General features: G+C 39.7%; 1 protein-coding gene across 1 annotated transcript; it reads right to left on the reverse strand.

Annotated features, from left to right (window-relative positions):
* Nucleotides 1–5,424: 5,424 nt before the first annotated feature.
* Nucleotides 5,425–17,404, reverse strand: fzr1a (fizzy/cell division cycle 20 related 1a). Its single transcript, XM_007574512.2, has 14 exons — nucleotides 17,215–17,404; nucleotides 16,208–16,281; nucleotides 13,371–13,499; nucleotides 13,120–13,183; nucleotides 10,830–10,960; nucleotides 10,658–10,743; nucleotides 10,380–10,563; nucleotides 10,208–10,273; nucleotides 8,935–9,037; nucleotides 8,566–8,750; nucleotides 8,241–8,474; nucleotides 7,745–7,849; nucleotides 6,860–6,952; nucleotides 5,425–6,757 (listed from the first exon to the last, which is right to left on the reverse strand). The coding sequence occupies exons 2-14, from the start codon at nucleotides 16,277–16,279 to the stop codon at nucleotides 6,716–6,718; spliced, it is 1,494 nt and encodes a 497-aa protein (XP_007574574.1). The 5' UTR covers nucleotides 16,280–16,281; nucleotides 17,215–17,404; the 3' UTR covers nucleotides 5,425–6,715.
* Nucleotides 17,405–18,716: the final 1,312 nt, after the last annotated feature.

The raw sequence follows: 18,716 nt of genomic DNA on the forward strand, positions 1-18,716 counted from the left end.
TTAGATGAAGGTTAAAACTATGAATAAAACATATGGTGAGTGAGGCTGGATCTCTCTGTAGGATGTTGATATTGCCAATATACTGTTTCTATTTCAAGATGTATTTTTTTTCTCCCCTGTATGGCTGAGGTATTATTATTATTATTATTATTATTATTATTATTATTATTACTAAAATTTTGGTCGGTAATTGAATTTGGTGAAGAAATAAACAATAATTAAAAAAAATACAGTAATATGAAGTGAATTATGCCCAACTCAGTGCAGAATAAACAGTTTGAGAACATAAATGAACAAACAGCATAATGAAGACCAAGGAAGACAGAAGGGATGAACAGTAAAGGATGAAGTTGTGTAGAAGACTAAAGCCGAGTTAAGTGATGAACAAATATTGAGCATCTCAGAGTACAATCCTAAAAATGTGCAAAAGCACAGCAAAATCACAAGCCAACAAAGATCTGGCTTGTCATTTAGCAGGCAGGCCACAGAAGGAGACAAGTAGCCAAGAGGAGAGCCACAGTCCGCTGGAGGATCCGTCAGCAGGTCAACTTCCTGAAAGGCTTCACCGTTTGGCCTTTCAGGGAGATTAGAACTGATGCAATTGCTTAAAATCACAAGAGGACCGATCCAAAGTTTGCCACAGAATCTGCAGGTGACACAGCAAAGGTGCTCTGGCCAGATGAGAGTATAGTTGAACCATTTTACTCAGACGTTGAATGCTTTGTGTTCTAAAAAGGCTACTACTGCCCACAAAACAATGCTGAAACATGGAGGTGGCAGCATAAGTGGTGGGAGGACAATTATCTTCAGTATGAACAGAGTGGGAGAATGGTAAGTATTGATGAGGGAAACGTGGCTAAAAACAGGACAAATTCTGGGAGAGAAGCCTGCTTGTGCCTCAAACGATTTGAAACTGAAATATATGTTCATTTTACAGCAAGAAAGCAACACTAAAAACACAGTCGTATTTCCTTTTTGAATTATCATTATTATTTTTTATAATCTTCATGTATTAACATGGTCAAGTTAAAGTCCAGAGCCAAGCCAAGCTGAAAATATGTGGCAACACTTGACACATGTATGTTTTCAGTATTTAACTGAGCAGTCTGACTAAAGTGGAGCAAATCTGCAAAGACGAATCAGCAAAAAATGTAATTCTATAAATGCGCCATCCCCCCAAAAAAACATTGCTGCTGTGATTGCAGGGAATATGCAATCAGCAACGGAAAGGTTTTTGCAATGAATACAGAAGGGCACCGCTACTTGTAAAATATTTAGAAGACCACGCATCATTTCCTTCCCCTGATGCGTAATAACACACTGCTTTGGGGTCAGTCTTTCACAATAAGATCAAAATAAAACACAATTAATTTAGTGGTTTTATCGTGACAAAATGTGAAAACGCCAAAGAGGCATTAATAACTGAGGTACAGCGAATCTAATTAAATAAAAGTTTAACTCTGAGATCAAGGTTGCAGTTTAAATTTATTTTTAATTAAACGAAAAGCCTACCTGTTGCCTGAAGAAGCTGAACCGATGCAACGGCAACACACTGTAATCTGGTTAGGATAGCATCAGAGCTCAATATCATTTTAATTTGCTGCATAGCAGATAAAGATGTTGCCTTTGGATCAAGTCAAACAAAAACAGTAACTACTCTGTGCTATCATGAAGGCAGTAAAAGATACAACTGTAGTGAGTAATAGAACCAATATGCAATAAGCAGGGTTGTTTAATGAAATAATAATATGAAAATTAGCTAACACTGTCAATCATTTAAAATAAACAAAAATGTTGATTGCAATAATTTACGTTACTATTTATAGGGGGAATATTTGAGAGAAACTCAGATGCAAAATTGAAAGTAAAATGAAAAGAAAAAACAAAAAAAACAAAATTTATTTCATGTTTATTTTTTAAATTCTGCATGTTATTCTGAGAAGATACGTACTAAAAACGAAGGGGAAAGCAGCCATGTCCACACACACACACACACACACACACACACACACACACACACACACACACACACACACAAAAAAAACCCTGCAAAAGCCATCAGAAAACCTGAAGAAATATTTATAATTAACACTTTTTAAGGACTATAAGAACGTCAAGGTTTCTGAAAGCTCACTGCGATGGAGTGGAAGATGTCCTTCTGCGACACAAACAGGCCCAAGTTTCTCGGTGAGAAACTTCAACCTGGAGAAGTTTCTCTGGGAAGTAACGACATTAAATGCTGAGGTTCGTCCTCACAAGTGCTGGACTCCTGAGAGCTGCTGCTCACAAACAGCCTCTTGTTTCTCAGAACGTCTCAGCCTGAAGCTGCTGGACCAGAAAACCTCCTCCTCTGGTTTTGTCCGTATAATCTTTACACCTCCATTTGAGTTGTTCATTCCTCATCGGACCACTCAGGCTACATTCTTCCAGGCCTCATCATGTCTTTCTTGGCACGAGCTTGGCATTTTCTAACTAGTTTTCCATCTAATGGGCAGACAGACTGGGGCCAAGGCGAACGCAGAACCTCTGCCATCTTACAGCAGTTGCAGCTTCAAAAACAGCACAGCGGTTCATTCGGACAAGCATTTTTTTCAAGGGAGCTAAAAAAAGAAAAAGAAAAAAATTGTCATGACTGAACACAAAGATGCTTGTTAAACTTTTTACACATTAAGCACTTTGTGCACTGTTTGATTTGGACCAGCAGTTTGATTTGGACCAGCAGTTATTTTTTACTCATTGTTTTCAATTTGCTTTCTTTCAATGTGATTAATAAATTAGTTACAAATGGGGCGAATAATGGGCTAGAGCAAATGGAAAGTTGTGTGTTCAATTCCAGATCCTCTTGTCACATGTTGATTGTTCCTGGACTCGACGGTGAACCTTGTGGTGTGCATATGATTGGCTGCTAGAAAAGCTCAAATTATGTTAACTTACCATTGAGGGCTGGTAGGTCATCTGACTGCCAGAGGTCAACACAGAGAATGCACACGCTCACACTAAGAGAAATTTAAACTGGTGGCATATCTGTGGAAAGAGAAAACACTGAGAACTCACACATGCAGGGGCAGAGCAGAAGGAACTTAGTCAGGGATTTGAACCCCTAAAAGTAATTTTTTTTTTTTTTTTTTTTTGCTGCAAAACAGCAGCACTCTAACACCTGCACCACAATGCAACACTCATTTCTGAAGAAGAAAAAAAAAGAAGCTAAAAATATAAAATAAAATCTAAAGAAATTACAGTGAAGTCCAAAACTAGCCGTACCCCTGGCAGATTTAGGTTTGTAATTCAGTTAAACAAAGAAAAGAAAAAAGAATAAAAAATGATATCGTCACTTGGTTATATTTATAAATAGAAATGATTTGATGTTCATTAAGATAAGGGTGAGTTTCTAGTTCTGTACGTAACAGCTAAGATAGATAATGCACTGTTATAATCGCTTTATCCACACACGTGTTTAAAAACTAACACACGCAACACGTTTTACCGAGTTTCCCCATTGCAAAACGTCAAGCTCAGAGGTAATCACTCCTCCAAAGTACCTTTTTTTCACTTTGTCTGGGATGTCTTAAATAGAAATCAATTCTTCTCTGTTTCTCTTTCACATCCTGCATGAGCGTGGCTCACTTTCCTTTTTTCCCACCTAATGAACATGTTGAAGCACCATTAGAATACTGAGCTATTTAAATCAGAGCAGCAGAAGTCATTTGACAGCTCATTGCAGTTTCCAGGCTGTGGAAAAACACCCAACACCCCCCACGTTTTAATAGAAGGTGAAAAGAAAAAAGGCAGAACAGAGGTGAGCGACTTTTCTCTACGTGTAAACAGGGCCCTCACGGACAAAATGGGCAAAAGGAGGAAAAAAATAAATAAAGAAGAAGGAGTCTGGTTGCTGCAGCTAACGGTGATCACAGAAGCTTTGTTCCTTTGATATCACTCTCGCCTAGTTATCAAGAACACACAAGAGTCGGGCTTAGGGAGGAACCTGGGGAAAGATCCTGTTCTCCGTGTCGAAGGGCTTTGGTGGAATAATGTGCATCCCACTCTGAGTCTCTTGATGGGAACATCAGGAGGTAGGATTATGCATATTAGAGTTCCCCTTTCCCCAGTGCTTTCAGGGGGCTTAATGTTAACATCTGCCCACCGTGATGAGCAGGAAGACTGTGCTGAAAGTCCTCCATTCTGATGATTTATCTGATCACTATAATGGAGCAGGCATGTTATTCCGATGACATTATAATGGAGTCCGAAAGGGAAGAAAGGCTCGGGCTCTTTGGTGTTGATAGAAGCTGAGTCACCCGGGCCCACAGAACCTGGCACAAAAAAAAAAAAAAAGCAGAACACCTTAATTTTGTTTTTTTATTATTTCAGAGTAACTCAGTTAGTTGTGATTGTGTTTTTTTCTTATTAAATTCAACTTTTTCAGCTTAAATGCTGAAATCTATTTGTGATGTGTAAATTAAAACAAGAAACAACAAAAAAAAGGAGTGTAATTATTCACCCATCATTTCTGCATGTATTTGGGCCCTTCAGCTGTTGTTCATAACATCCATTTGCTGCTTTAATGGGTGACAGTGAATTTGGATAAGCTGCAGGGCACCTGCAGAGGTGTGGGAGCGTTTTAAGGCTGAGAACATTTATTATGCTCCATCCTCTGGGTCAAAACTAAGCTTCTGTGTGTGGGCTGCTCCAGGAATATGATGGAAATTTACCGACTCCCAAGAAACAAGGCGATGCAGAAAATGCTTCACGGCTACAAACTCTTATCCTAACGAATGCGGGTTTTAATCTGAACTCTCGCTAAAAATTAAACTGGATGCTCTGCTGCGAGAGTCAAAGATCACGATTCCTGCCAGTTTTTTTTTTTTTTTTTTTAACAAAGTCTGAATCACAGGGAGTATCTGAACTTTACCTTCAATGTAATTTGTTTAAGGTTGAATGCAGGGGTGTGGAAGCAGATGTGGATTTGAGTGGCTCCCTCTGGTGTTTGGATTTGGCGCAGAAAAGGAGACGGCAGCTAGAAAGTGTTGAGATTGGTGATGGATGATGGGGAAATAAATGATAAATGAATGGAACTCAAATACAACATAACATCCTCATTAGTATGTCAGACACTGAATATCGGATTTGAGGGTCTAGACCAGAGTCAAGACATTTCATTTTTGCCACAGGGGGCCAAAATAGTCAAGCTGAGTGATCTTGAAAATAAAATAAATATGTATATATAATTTTATGAACTTACAATATTTATTTAAAGAAATCTGAGAAAAGGACTCTGTAAATCAAAAAGCACAACATTAAAAGAAACGCATACAGGAACGTTATACGGACGTTTAAGACTGCAGCTGAATCTGACTAGAAAGTTGCTATAAAAGTTCAGTCCATTTACCGAAAACTGGGATTTGAAACAAAACAGCCGTGGCCGACTTGACAAGACATGGGCATTTATTTGCTGATCAGATCTTGGTACAGAAAGTTTTCCCACTCAGACAGTCTTTCCATAATTTAAATTGGCAGGATAAGTTTGAAGTGGCATCAAATGGGATGTTTGCAGCAAATCTGCTCATCTTTTCCTCAAACATGCTTCACTGTATAGAAAAATAAAAGTCGTTCATTTAAGCCTGGCACCTCGGCTCCTCGACACTCCAGGGAGAAAATGAAAGCAGGTGATATGATACGGTAAAATATGTTTATCCAAAAAGCATGGCTGAAGTGCGTTGGGCTCGAGCGTCTCAGTAGACAACGCAAAAGTTCTGCAAACATAATTTGTTTTCGGATTATTCGTTCCGTTTCTTTTTTTAAACCGTAAAGTTCAGTCGTGGTTACAAAGTACACCAATGAACCGAAATGACTTTTTTTTTTTTTTTTTAAATATTCCTTGTTCAATAATCCACAAATGAACTAAAGGATAATAAGATGATTAAAAAAAAAGAATCCCATACATGACGGACTAAAAACAATATAGCTTCACAAGAGTTACTCCTGTAATATTGTCCTCATGTACAGTTTTCCATTAGTCCTTTTCTTCTTTAACTTATGATAATAATAATAATGCCTGAACATTTAGTATCCTAAAATGAACTCTGTTAAAAAAAAATAAGGCTTTTTTTTTAAATGAAATTGATTTGTCTTGAGATTTCAAAGCAAAACGGTTGATGTTATTTGTAGTCCTTATCCGTGACGCATCAGAACCTCTCCAAAAACAAACAAACAAACAAAAAAAAGGATTTCCTTTTAACAAATCTGAACAAATCCAGACATTAGACTGAAAGCTACGGACATGAAAATAAATCCTCCAGAATTATAGGAATATACCTTTAAAAAAAAAGTGTTAAAAATAAATAAAACAAACAATCAAAAGGACAAACGTAATATATTTTGGCAGGTATGCACAGAGTCAGTTTGTAAACAAAACAATCACACAGACGGCTCCGGAACGCTCCCCGTGGTCGGGCACCACAGGTCTGTTTGCAGAGGCAGAGGTTCACTCTCTGTGTGCGCTGTACTCCTCCCCTCGGCTCGGCTCTCCACAACCTGACTGTGCGTCTCTGCAGCACCTCCCAACCTCGGCTACAACACGGCTAAATTATTCAAGGGAAGCGGAGGGGAAGGGAGCCCCCGCCCGCCGCCGCCTCCCCTCCTGAAGATGGTCCATTCACAACGTGATGTGTGCAGAGATGACTCCCCGCTTCCCGCCGCCGCTCCCTTGCAGAACAGACTACCGGATCCTGGTGAAGAGGTTCAGCACCGACACAGATTCCTGAGGGGGAGGAATCACAAACATATCGTTTTAAAATGCCATGTTGTTGCATTTTAGGAGAATGGAACGTTTAAAAAAAAAAAAAAAGTGTTGGGTTGCTACCTTAGTGGATCTCATTTTACTGAAGACGTTCCAGAACCGAAGCGTTTCATCTCCCGCCCCGGTCACGATGGCTTCTCCATCGGGTGACATGGCCTGCACAGAGCGCCTTATTACACATCCGGTGCACAGCGTGAACCTCGGAGTTATACCGTTATTATTCTAGCTACGTTCCAGAAAAGCTGACTGTCTATTTGTTATTTTCCAGCAAAGCAGCTCCATCGCCCAACCAGGGGCCGGAATGAGAACCAGATCTTAACGGGTTCTGTAAAAGAAACGGCTCGGCTTCCCACAGCAACATGGTGCCATCGCATTACATCACTGCAAATGTCTCCACCAGTAAAATGTTTGACCCTCTCTCTCGGCTCTGTTCCGGATTTTTTTTTTTTGTTGGCGGTTTGACTTCACAGGTAAAATTTATTAAAGCGGCTCTGAAGACAGAAAACCACCAGAGCAATTTAACTAGGATCAAAACCACAATCAGCTCTTTGCCTGGAGCCAGAATACTGCAAACAGCATCTACGATCACGTGAGAAGAAAAACATTAGGACGCCCTAATTTGGATACTTTAAATGAATTTTAACAACATTGAATAATTTAAATATAAACAATTAAAATAAAGAAATTCATTTTGAGGGTGAATTTGATGGAAAGATTAAACTACTTGAACCCTCTGCAAAGGATATTGTAGCAGATTTTGGGTCTGGTGACAAATTTAATTATTATCCTCTCAAATTTAAAATATGTACACATTAAATAATATTCAAGCAAAGATTCCCCTATACTTGTTACGATCTTTCACCAACTTCTTATAATAATTTTCTTCTATGGTTCCAATCAGACCCTTTTCTTGTTTATGGTGGTTAAATCTCTGGATAAATTGCTCACCAGGTAGAGTACTCTGTAGGAATGCCCGGTGAGTTTTGCCACTTGGGTTAAAGAGGGATACTTCCAAACCAGGATCTGGTTTTGGGAATAACCGTGTGTGCTAACCTGGAGAGAACAACAAACAAAAGAAAAGCAAACAAATGAGGAGGGAATGTGGCTCAGAAGCAGACAGGAGCGTACAGTAGGTATTGAATAAAATCAGTAAAAAAAAACAAAACAAAACAAAAAAAAGCTAAAGGTAGGGTCACAACATTCAAAGAAACACTTTGTATCCTGGCAAAAGTCAAATATTTAAGGAACAGCAACAATTCCTACTGTTTTAGTGAAAAGTGAAAGATTCACAAAAATAAAAAAAAGCCTGATCTAAAATCCTTTAGTCATTTCCAAGCTGAGCTTTGAGTCACCAACACATCTGCAACCAACTTTACTCCCCCCCTCCCTCCTTTGCAACGATTTCCTTTCACATCAACGGCCTCAGAAGAGTCAGAGGACTCACCAGTTCATTGGTGTGCTTGGACCAGGCCAGGTTGCAGACCTGAGAGCCGGTGTCGGTGCACTGCAGCGGCTGGCCGGTCAGAGTGTTCCAGAAGCGGATGCAGCGGTCAGCCGTGCCGCCACCCGAGGCCAGCAGGCCGTGCTGGTGGGGCGACCAGGCGATGGCCTTCACTGCAGCCAAGTGCTCTGTGTATTGCTGCACGGGCAGCACGCTCGAGTGGTTCCACACCAGTAGCTATGGAAACGGGGGAAATGCAGGATATCAGGTTGCTCTCCAGATGTGCGGCCGTCAGAGGAACAGCTAAGATCCTCTTCTTCTTGCCCACCTTGTTATCGTTTCCGCCTGAAGCCAGCAGCTGGTGGTCCGTGCTCCACTTGAGCCCGCAGACTTCCTGCCTGTGGCCCTGGAGACGGCGCTCCGACTGCAGAGGTGGCGCTCTGATGTCCCGCTGCAGGATCACACGATCGCGGCTTCCAGACGACAGCTGGTCGGCGTTCCACGCCAAAGCACCTGGCAGCAAAAAACAGAAAAGAAAAAAAAAAAAAAAAAAAAAAAAAACGAAAGGCAGGTCGAAGGGGAGATGATTCACTGGGTGAGAACGAGAGACACTGATAACTGCTAGGAAATATTCAAAGCTTCTAATAAATTCGTCTTCGCACCAACTCCTCCTCCATCTGTCTGACTGTCAACTCACCCACTCTGGCCGTGTGTCCCTCCAACACAGAGAGCTTCTTCCCTGCTGCCGCGTCCCAAATCTGGACGTAGCCCTTGTGAGTGCCCACCGCTACCAGGTTACCCTAAAAACAACACCACTGTGATGAGCTGAGCTGAGCTGTGTTTTGTCAAACACAGCTCAGCCGAAACAGAGGTGTGATTGTGGAGTCAGATGACGCATTTAAACCTTAAATGTTTCATTTAATTATTGAAAAAGAGGAATAGAAATGTTGTGCTCAGCTCAACAATGGATAATGGATCCGTTTCTATTTCAGTGGCCTTTCTCTATAAATCCTGGGTAGCTTTAATACGACTCCCATCGACCAGAATAGAAACTTGATTTTTAAATAGTGAACTATTTAGACCACGACTTTTTAATCACGGTCTACATTTGGACCCAATGTCGAGTGGAGTTTACATTGGGTCTAAAAATAAAAATAAAAAATCCAACTCGACCAGCAGGCATTGTGTCTTAGCCCAATCTAACACTACTGATTAACTTTAATTATAGACCAGAGCCAGAAGAAACCCGATATATTATTTTAATTAAGATTTTACTGCTTTTTTTTTTTCTTTTAGGCCATCATTTAAGTAAGAAGTAAACCTTCTCCTGTTTTTAGCTTTTGTTCAATGTCTTCCGGCTCCATCCTGTCGCTTTGGTTGGGATGCGTGATTGATAGGAACCAATCGCTGCTGCTCGAGTGGAACAGGGCGGAGTCTGCGCTTGTTACATTCTGACTGGAGTCTGCACCCTGCTCATTTCCTTTATTTCCTCAGCAGGTCAACCATCGTCTCCTTTATTTAGATTAACTCAACTGTACATTGTGTATTCTTGTTTGTCTCTGTCCTGTATGTATTCACTGGTTGGGCTCATAACCATAGAATAAATCTTCTAGTCAAGTTTTAGCCCAATATTTTTTTTAAACAGTGCTTATATTGTGCAAATATAAATATATTAATCTAATCTAATTAATCTAATCTAATTTTGTGCATTTCCAATTAAGTCCCATCATACTTCACATTCTAATAATGCATTTTTCTTTGTAGATGCACAAGTATGAATTTAATTGCCCTTTCAACATTTCAACTTATAAATAGGACTTTTTTTCTGGTATGCAGTAATTGCAAATACCTAAAACTGAACTAAAATAAAATTTGATTTGATTTCTGGAGAAAACTTATTTTAGAGCGCCGTCTTTTTGTGTTAAGAAAGGTTCATTTAATTTTTTTTGTAAGAAGGATGGGGGACGTACCCTCTCTGACCAGCCGACTGACGTCACCGAATCTCCTTCTACAGAGAGGTCGCAAAGACGCGTCACCTAGGAAACAAAAAAAGATAAATAAATAAATAAATAAATTCCCGATTCACGCAACACAAGGATCGGAAAACTTTTCAAAGCCAGACTAGAAAGAGGCGTCGCACACCTGGCTGGTGCAGGCGCTCCACAGGTAGACACAGGTACCCAGCCCCACGCTGAGCACGTTCAGAGACGACCAGTCCACCAGGTTGAGGTAGAAGTCATCCTGAAGCTCTGGAGCATCTAAAACTTTAAAGGGAATTTTGGAAATCTTGCGTGTAGGCTTTCTTGGTGACCGTAGCAATTTTTGGCTGCAGAGCAAAATTATAAGTGAAGAAAAAAAATAAAAATCACAGCAACAACAACAAAAAAATAACTCCTCGATTCTGGAATAAAAGTGTTTACCTGTTGCTGCTGACAGGTGATAAAGAATAGGGGGAAACCGTGTTGCCGTCTTCTTCCGGTAGAGCCCTCTTCGTACTTACAGAATACTACGAAACACAAACGGCAAATAACTTGGAGGAAGTCCCCCGCTTAAAATGAACAAATATGAGTTACAGCCGTTCTCTTTGCTTACGCTAAAAAGGCTCCTCTTGGCAGGAGTAGACGGCTGCAATCGACGGTCTTCAGACTGAGGGTCTTGAACCTTCTCGATTCCCGCTCCCAGCAGCTCGTTCTTCAGCAGAGCGGAGTAAGCCAGACCGTCCACTGACGACAGAGACGCAGACGAGAGGTGAAAAATCTAACCGGGCTGTCAAAATTAAACATGAATTCACAGTGCTCCCTCTGCAATTTCACTGCTCCCTCTCACAATTTTATCGAGGATATTTGCCTGAGCTGTGTTTAATACCGGTTCCCTTATTCTATATGCCTTCTCACGCTTTGTAAATAAAAGAGAGGTCAAGTCATCAAAACTGGCTTAAGAAGGAGAAGCTCGAGGAAACAGTCCAAAAATATTAGATTAAAAAAAAAAAAAAAAATCAGCTCTAAATGCACATCTAAAACCAATAAATAAAATCTGTTATGGTGCAAAGACTTGCTGTCTTCTCTGATGTATATTGTTTAATATAAACAATTAATGATTTATCATTAATGAAACTTCACAATTTAAACTCTACTGGGGAAAATAAAATAATACTGATGTTATTCTTCAGAAAAACACGACTAAGGGCTTCATAGCGACAGCTTTGTTGCCAAGCACGGCTCAGAGATTTTGTTCGGCTGGTCACCAGGTTGGCAAACCTCTCAGGAAGGATTCTGGTTCCCTCCTCTGTTCAGAAATACTCCAAATCCTTTAGGTTTAGTGGCGGCTGCTAAGCAACACAAAGCTACGGCTCACTCAGTACATTTTTGGAGGACTAAGGTGCGGAGACCTACTAGGAGCCTCAACGGCATTAACGTGGATCTCCCTTAGCCGCCTCCTTGTTGCCCTGGCGATGCGTCCTGGGTCACCACTGACCAATCAGTGCCTCCGTTATGGGAGGAATGTTCACACACGACATTTTATGACTCATGGCTCCCATCTATTAGTCCATAAATGTGTTGAATTCATGTCGTAACAGGAACAAAAACTCCCTGATTTTTTGGCATCACAAGTTTTTCCAACATTTCTGAATAAAAACAAAAAAAAACACAGATAGTTGCAAGATTTACACCCAGCTCAGATCTCCCATCTTACGCCTTTAACATCTCCTGCCTTTCCACGGTGATAGCTGACATGAAAGGATTTACTCTGCGTTTGACCTCTGTGCCAAACAGACGCATGAAACCTGGCAGGGTCGCAGGGGATCGACACCTCACTTCACTAAAACCCTTCCTTTCTTTCCAGGTGAGCAAGCTCATAAAACGGCTGCGATCAGATAAATATTTCCTCCACTTCGTGTTCATTCAACAGAAGACGGCCAAACAGAAAAGTTACCGCTTCACGAGAGCTTTCAACAAGGATGTTTTAGTACAAGCTCAAACACGCTCGAATCAGGTCAGGCGCCTCAAATTCATACGCAGCAGCTGTAATGTTCGTATTCCAGTAGTTCCCGTTCAGGCAGAGCTGAACCAGAGAGGCTCCCCAGCCAAACCGAGGCCCCTTTCATAACGCATGATGCTTTTAAAATGATTTTTTATTTTGAATTTAACACTTTTGGTAGAGTGAGGCTCTTTGCAAACAAATCTTTTCTACGCTTACACGCAAGCAGAAGATCAGCAGTGTGAAAAAGTGTTTGCCTCCCTTTTTTTGTTTGCTTCTCGCACTTCAGCGTTTAAAAGAATCAAACCAATTGAAATGTTGGGTAAAGTCAACACAAGTGAACACAAAATGTAATTTTTAACTGGTGTTCATTATTTTAGGATAAAAACAAAAAAACTAACCATCAGGTCTCCAAACCCAGAAGAACAATACTTTGTAGTTAAATAGCAAATAGTTAATAAAGTTTGGCATCAATGTTTAGCTAAATAATAATTTTTGCTTGAAGAAAAAAAAAAAAGAAAAAGAAAAGGTAAAAGGGTTAAATTTACCAAACTAAGACTTAAGATGAAATGATTATGTGACAGATGAAAAGCTGACATAACAAAACAGCTCTAACTGAACGTTTATGATAAACATGGGCTTTTAAAATTAGAAAAGCACAGCTCACGTCTTCCAACAAAGGTAGAATGATGCAATTGCAATGCAAGAGTTGTGTCTTCATTTACAGCGTTTTCTGCCTCGACTGACTCAGAATCCTTTAAGAGAAAAAAATAGAGTGACTGATATCCGTCTTTGATATTGCCTGCTTTGAGACGTCAGGAGAAATGGATGCCGCTATGGATTTGTGCCAAAAATATCCCAGGCTGAGAGAGAGAGAGAAAAAAAAAATCAAAATGTATAGTACCTTTATTGCTGTCGGTTGTCCCATCTTTGGTTTTTCTATTTTGACTGTGCGACTTTTCAATTTCCTGGATCAGAAAATGAAAAACAAAACAAACAGACAAGACGGAGCTAGACATTAAACAGGAGATCGAACAAAACGAGTAGCGTGAAATATGTTTCCCCAAGCGCACAAACTGAACACTTTGGTTCTGGAAGCGTTGTGCGTTTGCCAGGACAGACAGCGAAGTCGCTGGTGCCGAGTGGCAGACTCACATTAATGCGGTGGAAGTTGACACTCCAGTTGGCTCCCGCCCGGGAGGGAATGAAGCGATCGCCGTGCTTGCTGGGCGAGGACAGTGGGGAGCTGGTGGGTGTCAGAGATCGCACCGCTCCCACAGCTTTCTACACGAGGGAAGAGAGAGGACGGCATTTTCTGACTGGAGGCCAAACAGAAACGGCTCTTGGACACAGACTTGAAATCTTAATAACAAAACAGGAGGATAATTTATGTGGCAGATGGTGCATTCATTTGAGGTGTTAACAACAGGAGGCAACATTTACAAAGGCCAATCATTTGGCCAATGAGGCCAAATGATTGGAGCCACGGGGTTGAGACTGTGACTCCGGGCTCAACCCCGGAGTCACGGTCAAATAACTCGTCTGTTGACTATTTTACCTTCACACAGATGGACAGTAACAAGCTCTTCCATTCTTAGTCTCGCGCCAGTTTACAACTAATCTTTTGGGAGAATTGTCAATATTGTTCGATGATGATGAATTAAACATACTAGTTAAGACAGATGGCACAACTTTCTGCGTCCGATGCTGCTGTTTTCTTGACTGTCGCCTGAAGCCCTTTACATTCTCAGAGCCGAGGATTGGACCCAAAAAAACAAAGGCCGATTTGATGCAATCAGTTAGCTTCTTTTCGTCAAACAGGCACTTTGTAGATGCTAATATATTGAATACGAGTCGATAATCCAGTTATCTTTACAATAAAGGATTACGAAATTTTGAAGCTCTGGCTGAAGATGCTTTATTTGAACAAGCAACTCTACAAACTGAAAGCACACTTACAGGCAACAGACCAAAAAGCTTCTATATTGCGTTTGCTAACATGAAGCTAAAGAGTAAAGTGCAACCGTCTGGCTCAATCAACATTTTATGTTGTAAACCAATTAAACATAAATTACAACGGCATGTTGTTGCCTTTATACCGTAATTGCCTAGACTGTATTTTGGCCAAGTTATGGTAAGATATCTGCATAATATTGATCTCCTTAAACTCCTACATCACCCTGTCTAATTGCCTTTCAACTCAGCCTATCAGAACCCAAAATCCATAAATTGTGAACATATTTTTCCACATTTTATTTATGTTTTTTTCTCGTTTTCCAAAAACGTTAAAATATGACTTAGGCAGTTATGCTGCGAGGCTAACGATGTTACACTCAGCAGCCACTTTAGATGCTGATTCCACAAATAGGGAATCAGCCAATCACGTGACAGCATCTAAGCATGTTGGATGTCTTGCTGAAGATCAAAACAAGCATCAGGATGAAGTACAAAGGGAACTTGAGTTTCTCTGACGGAGGAATGGTGGCCGGTGCCAGGCAGGCTTGACCGAGCGTTTCAGAAACTGATGCCCAAAATTTGGACAGCTATTTCTCGAATTTACAAAGAAGGGTATGAAAAAGAAAATCTCCAGTGAGAGGTAGTTGTGCAGTCAAAACTGCTTTGTTGATACCAAAAGAGAAAGCTCAACTGTTCATTGAAACCCTTAAACGCAGAGCACAATATGCCGACACCAAGTAGTGGAAGACTGCACTGGGTGTCACTCCTGTCAGCTGACAACAGGAAACTGAGGCTTCAGTTAATACAGGCTCACCAAGACGGAACAATAACAGCCTGGAAAACTGTTGCCTGGTCTGATGAGTCTTGATTTCAGCTGTTGCATTCAGATGGCAGTGTCAGACTCTGGTGAAAAACAACGTGAAACCGCAGATCCGAACAGCTTTATATCACTGTTTCAGGCTGGCGGTGATGTAATGGCAGAGAGGATACTTTTTTTTTTTTTTTGCACACTTTGAGTCCATTAGTTCCATTTGTTGTCCAAATTTAAATAAAAACAGGAAGAAATAATTTTTTTAGCCCTATTATCTTGTGTGAGATATTGGTTTTGTTTCCTATCAGAAACAAGATTTTTGGTTTAATGAAAATAAATTCAATCCAAATCATTCCAACTGTTATTGTTGACCAATCTCAATATCTTTATTTACAGTTTGCAAATCTTCAGATGGCTATTTCCATCAGAATTATGCACCGCGTCTCAAAGCTCACTACATCGCAAACTGGTTTCTTGAACATAGCAAGAGAAATTTACTCTAATGGCTCCCAATGTGCCCAGATCTCAACCCAGTAAAGTACCTTTGGGAGGTGGTGGAAAAAATCCACAATTGTGTAATGCCATTATATATTTATGGAACAAAACCTCTCAGCAAAAAAGTCTCATAGGAATGTCATTTTGTGCAATACTAAAACCACAAAAGATCATCTTTGGGTGGAGTTTCTCTTCAGTATGTTGTGCATAAGATGCCAAATGTCACAGAGGGAGTTGGAAACAATGACAGATCAGACAAAGAGCAACACAGAAAATCTGTGACCATCGCAAATGGTCTCCTTATTACAACTTTTAACAGCGATATGGTACAAAACCATGCAGTAAAAGTGTTTAGAAATATTCAGAAAGTTAAATACTTATGTAAAAAAATACCATAACGCTAATAGAGGAATAGCACAGAGAATAGAATAGAATGTATTACCTTACATTGGAATTCTTGTAAATTTATTCAACTCAAGAATAGTAGACTTTAAAAAAAAAACAGAGAATAAAATGGACACATAAAAACGAAAGAGCATGTGAACATCATAAAGTGAATCTTTGCCTTGACATTTTCATGACAGATCAATGAACAAGCCGAGTCCTGAATCCTGCTTAAATTTGTGCCACTTCTTATTTTCTCCTCCATGTTCTGCCAGCTTCAATTAAAACAATTTTGTGGGGAAAGAAAATGAGCAAAGAAGAAAAGGTAAGTTTCTTGCATACTTACTATGGGGCTTGCATTCTCGTTTTGGATATTTATTTGTCTGAGCAGCCGGCATTCATAGTCCTGATCCATCATTCCTTAACAAAACAAGCAAAGACAACACAATATGTTGCAGCAAAGATTAGAAATGTAAATAATTGATGAATTGTAATTTTTTATCATTCAGAAGACCCTTTAGTCCAAATGTGTCAAAGTACAGTCCTCAAGGGTCGGTGTCCTGCAGTCTTTAGATGTGCCACAGGAAGAAAACACTGGAATGAAATAGCTTAATTACCTCCTCATTGTGTAGATAAGTTCTCCAGAGCCTTGCTAACAATTATTTTATTCAGGTGTGGCGCAGCAGAAGCACATCTAAAAGTTGCAGGACACCGGCTTTTAAGGACTGGAGTCTGACACCCCTGCTTTAGTCTAACAGTAATTAAATTAACTTTATAAATGACGCTGCACAAAATTATAGGTTACATGTTCTGTCTTTAGAACGCATGTCATTTTGTTGATTACCATAAAAGGTTAATTTATTATTATTCATTAAGAGGCAGAAAATAATACATTGCGGTCATAAATCGGTCAAATCAAGTGAAATCCTAAAACAACAACAACAACAAAAAAACCGAGTGAGGAAATGACAACTCAAAGGTTTGCTTCGTCCCGTATCCAACTCATGTCAACTTTGGATTTAACGTGACATTATTATTCATTTATTTTATATGGGATTGAGTTCATTCTAAATAGATGCTAATAAGAGCACCACTATAATCTACTTGCCACTACAAAATTATTTACTTAAATCTGAAACTGCATCTTAACCACACGGATTTATTTACCTGTATTTGGCTTTACATGTTAATTATCATCAATAGATAGTCACAGTAGTAAAAAACAAAACAAGTAACAAAACAAAAACAATCCAATCACCTAGCGCACAGAGCTAAGCTAAGCTAAAGATAGCTGTCAAGCTAATGCTTTGTCAACACTATTTGTGAACAATCTCCACTCGCGATAAGTCCTACCTTTATCCGATACACTCTCCACTTTGGGTGCTGGTGAGCTCCTTCTGTCCAGGCGTGTCAAACTCAGATCTTTTCTTATGCCTTTAAAACGGGAATTAACAGAATACAAATGTATTCTTTAACCGAGCATTCAATTTGGGTTTGCAAAGCACCACGGGAAGGGCGTGACGTCACTGATTTTGAATCGCACACTTCCCGTTGCTAAGGAAACGTCTGCTACTGGTCGACTCTGGTCTTTGCCATGCGATATAATAAATTAGTGTAATGTTTGCTTTTATAGCAGCCTGTTGAGCTTTCATTAAGATAAGACATTTTAAAACAAACCAAGGAGGCTTTGTCTGAAAAGAACTGGGCTGCTGTCACAGAAAGTGTAATTAATAAAAATTACGTTTTCTTTTTTATTTTTAACCACTGACTTTGTGTGAGCATAAAAAGCAGATTTATTAGGACGCAGTCCTCTTCCTCTGCCCTCTGCTGCGTACTTATCTAAAACCGAGAACCGTGGAGATACCAGCGGCTTATAGCCGGTGTACGTTTCCAGTTTTTTTTTCAAAAATATTTGTATATACTACTCGCATATATGGTTACAGGATGATTTTTCTTCAAAAAGATGATGCATCAAAGTCTTCGCAGTCTAATATGCTAATGTTAGCATGGGCTCATGGGTCCAACATTAGCTAAAACTGCCACGCCTTTTACTTGAGAGCATTGAATGTTTTTGACCATTGTTGAGGGAAAAAAACCATTACCAAGCACTGTTCAGGTAAAATCACTCAATCAGGTTTATTTATGAATTGTGCACAACTCAGAGAGCTCGCAGGACAATCAATGATGAAGCAATTCTGGATGGAAAGCTCTGCCAGGCAGAGACAACACATGAGTCTTATACCAAGGGAAAATAATTCAAAACATTGGCGAGACAGTCTGGTTCTGATGCAGCTGTTGAAAACAACTTCCAACCTTGTGCATGTAACCCAAATAGTTCTTTTGGTGAGAGTTCACAAGCATTTCATATAACATGATAAGCAGATGTTAACTTATAGTAATAGTAATTTTACACCACATTTCCCTACTTTTGATTATCAGTAAATATGTAATATTTACTATTAATCACACGTCAAATTTTATTCCATCCCCACTGATTATATAAAAGGAAATTTCTACAATTTTTATGGTGACAAATGAAAATATTATTCCATACATTTTAAGACATTACATATTTATTCAGTCATTGAAACATTATTCTGTATGATGAAACAAAAGCATATACGCAGGATACGATAAACCTACCAGCATTCATCCATTCATCCCTTTATTGTTTCACTTCTGTTAGGTAAGAAAATTTACCCTGCAACCTCTCCTTGCCAGGGAGACGATCTTCTATATGTTTTGTCATCTTTCACAAAACTTTAAAAGGAGGAAATTGAAATAATGTATTTGGAAGTAAAGTACCAGAGGAATACCAAACCATTTTCTAAGCAATATTTCTAAATACTTAAATA

Source organism: Poecilia formosa, unplaced genomic scaffold, assembly GCF_000485575.1.
Source record: "Poecilia formosa unplaced genomic scaffold, Poecilia_formosa-5.1.2 Scaffold354, whole genome shotgun sequence".
Lineage (NCBI taxonomy): Eukaryota > Metazoa > Chordata > Actinopteri > Cyprinodontiformes > Poeciliidae > Poecilia > Poecilia formosa.